Source organism: Cibotium barometz, chromosome 26 (assembly GCF_041138505.1).
Source record: "Cibotium barometz isolate CiBa-2024 chromosome 26, ASM4113850v1, whole genome shotgun sequence".
Classification (NCBI taxonomy): domain Eukaryota; kingdom Viridiplantae; phylum Streptophyta; class Polypodiopsida; order Cyatheales; family Cibotiaceae; genus Cibotium; species Cibotium barometz.
Genome location: NC_141071.1, coordinates 15,698,266 through 15,704,265, shown reverse-complemented (window position 1 = coordinate 15,704,265; position 6,000 = coordinate 15,698,266). Strand labels below are relative to the sequence as shown.

The following is a 6,000-nucleotide window of genomic DNA, read 5'->3' as shown; positions in this document are numbered from 1 at the left end:
AAGAAGAGACTTTTTCAAACCTTGACCATCCTCATGGACAATAAATAGGACACATTTACAACCAAGGTGAGAGAGACCACACTCAGAGAGTAAAGCAATTAGTTACAACATTCACTCACAACAAGCATAGCAGCGCGCACAAGGTCTGCAGCTTTCAGAGTATCAATTTTGAAGATTTATTTTGACAAATATTATGACTGGTGTGATGCTCACTTTATGTTGGTCTAATATGATATCAAGGGAATAAAAGCCATGATGTACTTTACGACAACATATTTCACTCTGCTGAAACGGTTGAGAATTATGGCCATCAGAGGATTAGGAAGCCTAGCAGTGGTATTATTCTTTGTGCTTGTTGGGACCAAAGAAAACAACCAACATGATAAAGAATCCTTAAACACCTCTGCCGTTCCTGCCCAGTAGCCTCTCACCACGTCCCTCCAATTGTGTAACAGGACAAGCCCAAAAAAAGCCACTTTTGCAACAACAAAAAAAAAAAAAAAAAAAGCCACTTGCAACAAAAAAAGAAAAAAAAGAAACTGTGTGTCAAGACCAAACATCCAGAAAAACGGTGTCCTCTGCTGTACCCCTTTTCCCCTTGCTGCACCAATATTAACTCCTACAAAATGAAGTTGGGAGAATTGCCTATGGGAAAATGTACACAGTGGATTGAGGGGCTCTTGCAGCACTACCTCCAATCCACCAGTGGCAGTGCAACCCATGGCCCACGAGGGTATGGTGACCCAAATCTGATTCACATTCCTGAAAGTAACTGAAACTCATCTGTCAGCAACCTTGCACATGGGAAACTTGTCTATGAGCAGGCATCCAACCCAACTTGTGAACATGAATGTTCATAAGCAATGTTGAATGCCCCCCCACTCATCACATTGGCTTCATTTGAAGTCATGAAAACATTTTGCTTTCTCAAAGGTCATCCTTCTTCACTTGAAGAGTCTGACAAAGGGTGGTCTCTATGAAAAATCCTCAAAGGACTAGCGAGACCTGGCCCTTTCTGTTCAAACAACCCTACAGAGATGCATGAATAGGATCGATTCCCCATCCTTAACAGCATATGATAGTCATGATGGCACATTTTTCTGTACTTACGTCAGGGAGTTTCGTTCATAATTGAGTGTGTAAGATTAAAGATAGCTGACAGCAAAGCTCCAACATTGTAGGTTGGCAAATGAAGAACAAGTGGTGAATTTTGTTTCGCTTGCTCTTGGCCAGAGTGCAAATACTCTTGCAATTGGGAGGACGATGCCTAAAAAAGGCAAAGGATGCATGCCTTTGTATTGAAAAAAAGGGCCCTGTATGATTCAGATCTTGTCCCTGAGTAATACATAAGCTAGTTCCCAAAAAATGTAAACAACCTATTTTTCAACCAACTAATATATGTACTTAATTGTACATCAACAACAATAAAAATACATTGCAGATATTTATAAACATGCACACGCACATGCTACTGCCATGTCACATGATCATACATACTTTTTCAGTCCAACAAACACCATTGAAATGAAAGTAACAAGCTTCTTATCATTCTGATAAGCTTGAACGTGCATATTTGGTGAGTTCACCAAGCAGTGTCTTGCAGGGTATCATTACTGCACATTATTTTCAGAAAAGTTCTAAGTTTGAATGTCCATAGAAGTGGCTATTATACCGTCCTACTGCTAAGGTCGCCTGTCCATCATATCATCTTCACTTGTGACAATTGTAAATCACTAAATTTATCCAAGATCACTGCAAAAACCCAAAAAATGATTAGTTAAAGCTTCACAGGCATCTTTCGCAACCATTCTGCAAGGAACCAATTTCAACAAAATGAACCAGTTTAAGCTTCACAGGCATCTTTTGCAACCATTCTGCAAGGAACCAATTTCAACAAAATGAAAAATGAAAAAATATTTAAAAAAAAAATAAGAGGACCCTATTCAAAGAAATGGGGTACATGCATACAACAGAGCCATTATTTTTAAAACAAATTGATAAACTCACCAGCTTGCACTTAGAATAGCTACTGGCCTCCAAAAATGATGTGGTCCTTATACTGACTAGTGTCTTCATGTACCCTTCTCAGAAGGCAAGAAGGTGAATATTGACAAACCAATTCTCTAGCTCTACATCCATCAGCAAATTGACCTTCCATCTGAGCGAGCTCTGCCTTTCAAGAGTCTTCACTGCCATTAATCATTTTGCTGTAAACATTCCTAAAAGGAAGCCTATGTTGACTGCAATCCACAGCTTGAGGAGGAAGGACAGTTCTCCCCACTTCCATGAGCAGAGCGGGCATGCATCGTATCCAAGCTTGATTCACCAATGGCTTTATGTCTAGGCAAAAAATATTCCTCTCTTGCACTGCCAAGAACTTCTTGCACTCCCAAGCTTACAGCCCCTGGAGAATCTGCCTGTTACTCCAAATAACACATATATCAAATTTTTTGAAAAACCTAACCCATAATGATAAAGAAAAAACCAGCCATTGAGCTGAATACAACACTGCTAAAAACCAGTCCAAATGTACATAAGAAATAAGGAAGGGGGGACTCCCTCCACGCTCAGCCACTCTATCTGAGACAACTAGAGGTGAAGAAAGCCACACTGGGGGACTGTAGAGCCAAGAAACTCCACTGTACTCCCTGGATAGGAAGGGTCCAGGGTTCCAGGCACGGAAGAAAGCCTCACGCCGCTGCTGCATGCGCTCTGAGTCAGGTCAAGTGCTCAAAGCGGCCCCAGAGGCTGTGTACAAGGCCCATCCAGATGGAACAGATGACCTCAGCTTTTTCTTTTTTCTTTTTTTTTTCCTGGGGGGGAGGGGATATATGTATCAGGCCGTTGATGGCCTCACTGCATCGGGCTCGCCAAATGTGCCAGGCTGCTATGCTACTGATGATCTCCCATCGCGAGCTAGTGTGTGACTGTGGAGTCCAGGGCCCAATCGAAGCTGCGCTACAGTCGTCACAAGGATGTGCATGTGAGTGAGACTCAAAGTGAGGTGGCGTCAATGGAACAGATGACCTCAGCTTTTTGTTTTTTCTTTTTTTTTCGGAGGGGGGGGGGGGGGGGGGTGGGTATATATATATCGGGCCGTTGATGGCCTCACTGCAACGAGCTCGCCAAATGTGCCAGGCTGCTATGCTACTGATGATCTCCCATTGCGAGCTAGTGTGTGACTGTGGAGGCGGGACTCCCTGTGCCTGCCAATGCTGCTGTGCTGCCAGGGTGCCATCTGTGGTCTCAAGGAGGATCCGACAGCCGAGCCGGGCAGAGTAATCAAAGAAGGGGATGGCCTCCTCCTGATGGGAATCTCGAGTGCCACAGTCCGGGGTCGCACTGTATGTGAACCAGTAGACTGCGACGCCATTGACCTCAAAAGGGGAGGAGAGGGGCGGGGGGGGGGGGGGTGGTCTGTCGCCCACTTCTCCCCTTATGGCTCACCACACGGACTCACTGAGGGGGAGATGGAAGGTCATCGCTGATCTGCCACTTGGGAGGCTGTCAGAAGGCTGCCCTGTGAAAAACCAAAAACCACCAGGGGGGACTCCGGTGCGGGTGAAAGTGTCCATCCACAGGGTATCCGCGCGTGGGGCGGGTGCGCACAGGGGGGGAGGGGGGAGGGGGAGGATCCTCAGGAGGAAGAAGTCAATCCGGTGGATGGCAGAGTCGGTGTCACAAATCATAATGAGTCTCCTCTCAGGGTGCCCAGGTGACAACCCTGGTCCCCGTCTTTCTCAGGACTTGCAATGCGAGAGGTGAGGATATGACATGGGAATGGATACTCAAGAGAAAACGCAAACCAGATTGTTACATCTCATTTTGGGGAACACCCCGGGCAAAAGACCTGACTCACACACACAGAATAAAGGTGATTTATAGGGAGGAAACCCCCTGCTCAGATGTCGGTGAAGATGATGCCTTTTTGCGTCAGCGTTTCCAACCCACATGGGCTTGGGGTCCACGCATGAATGAAGATGCGTTTGATGACTCATGGAGCTCATGCTGACAAAGATAACCATGGCGATGAAGAACTCGGTGTCTTTGATGAAGATGCAAGCACAGAGGCACTAAAACTGCGCATCCCCATGTGAATAGCCTTTAAGAAAGTTTTAAAAAAACTTTAATAAAGGTTTTAATAGACCTTTTGCAAGCTGGACTCAGCTGATGGAGTCTTAGCTTGACGAGCGAATATAACCGACGGCATCTGGTTATCGGACTGATGGCCGTTTTGATGGATGGTGCAGGCTGACAGAAGCGACAGGTCCAGGCAGACCAGGATGACGCAGGCATGGAAGAAAAAACAAACTTTAATAAGGCTTACTAAAGTCAATAGGTTACCCTGCTGCTTGACAGATGGCCTTCACCATCAGCTCGTTATGTTGCACCCCTGGAGTGTTGCACAGCAGAGGACAGCCAGATGGTTGGCAAGGCAGTTGACGGATAGGGCGACAGGTGGCTGGCCAGCTGGGGTGTGAAGATGCAGCTGACTGGTGGACGTGTCGGGCAGATCTAGGCGACGTCAATTGACAGGCAGATCAGGGCGACGTGGAGAAAGCACAATGCAAAGTGCTCAGGCGGAGCCATCAAAGCAAAAGACGGCGATTGATATAGATCATGGGCTGCGCATCGCATCAGAGAGAGTGGAGCTACTCAAAACACAGATATTGTGACTAAGAGATATCTGGCTTAGGCGACCTTGAAAAACACAAATGACACACAAACCTTGCTTTTTTCCGCCTTTGCAGTTAGGATAGCTCTGATACCAAAAAGCTATCCTAACTGCTAAGGTTCCACTCCCACAAGTCCATGGCAGTCAGCCCTCGCATCCAATACCAAATAAAAGGGGTGCACGCAAGATTGGAGAAACCAAATAAAAGGGGTGAATGCAAGCTCACCATGCAATTGTAGGTTCACGTCCGCCTGCGCCAAGGGCTGAGGTTCCACTCCCACAAGTCCATGGCGTCTGCCCTGGCGTCCCATACCACCAAAGGGACCCTTAGCAAGACTACCCGTGCTCCGCCATGTCCACGGCAGGAGTAAGCCTCTTGTCCAGACCACACATAGAGCTTATAAAGAACCCCCCAATCATGAATAGCCAATAACCTTGCATTTACTAAATATGAACCTTAGCCACCTGAATCCGCTTGCTTTTCCTAGTCCCAGGGCTCCCCTAATCCTGCTGGATTAGTCCCTAAGCCCAAGCGTTAGTGCTAGGTACGTACCACGGTAGTAGCCTTGCTGACATGGATCGGCCCCCCTCTTTTCTACGCAGCAACAGGTGGGCAGGCCCTCTGGCTCTCTCACTGCAGGATCAATACAGTTTCCACCCCTGACACTTTGACAAAGCCCTGGTCTTCGAGCACTAGCCCAAGATGGGAGATCACCTCAACAGCATAGCTGTACGACACATTTGGTAGGCCTGCTGCAAAGCGAGGCCATAGAGGTACCCTCACATCTCCAGCCAAGTCCATCTGCTCCATTTGGACCAACATCATTCATACCCTCCATGGTTAGAGAGGGAATCTGCATGGCGGGTCAGACCCCATGCGTACAAGGCACATGGCGCACGAGTCCTGTTCTCACTGATCAGGCCTGTGAGATTACTTGGCATTAGAGCTGGCTCCCCCCCCTTCTCCTCTCCTCCTAGCATGAGGTAGTTTCCCTCCAAGGGCTGGCCAGCCATGGCTGGAAACAACCCTCCCTAATTTCTATTTTGCCTCCTTTGCGGGTTCTGAAGACTTCCACTACGCCACATGTAACAGTGGTTTCAGAGCGTTGGACATGTGGTTAAAGAATTCTTTAGGTTGTTCCAGGTATTGTGGACAAACAAATATCGCAAGGACCCCAAGATTGGGCCTGTCAGGATTATGAAGCAATGACGGCTAAAGCAAGTGAGCAAGCAATGCTGTAAGTTGTCATTCACGAGTTTCGAACCTTTTCCAATAAATGACGTCAACATGAGACTTTCATTACCCTCCAATTGAACTATGCATA

General features: G+C 46.9%; 1 protein-coding gene across 4 annotated transcripts in view; it reads right to left on the bottom strand.

The window, feature by feature from the left end:
- Positions 1-1,379: 1,379 nt before the first annotated feature.
- Positions 1,380-6,000, bottom strand: part of LOC147623716 (TSL-kinase interacting protein 1-like) — a 102,236-nt gene continuing 97,615 nt past the window's right edge. For all 4 annotated transcript variants that reach the window (XM_086820325.1, XM_086820329.1, XM_086820326.1 and 1 more), the window contains 2 exons: positions 2,008-2,417; positions 1,380-1,752 (listed from right to left, as the gene is read on the bottom strand). In XM_086820325.1, coding sequence (XP_086676451.1) covers positions 2,232-2,417 — 186 coding nt within the window. In that variant the 3' untranslated portion in view covers positions 1,380-1,752; positions 2,008-2,231. The remainder of the gene's footprint in view (positions 1,753-2,007; positions 2,418-6,000) is intronic.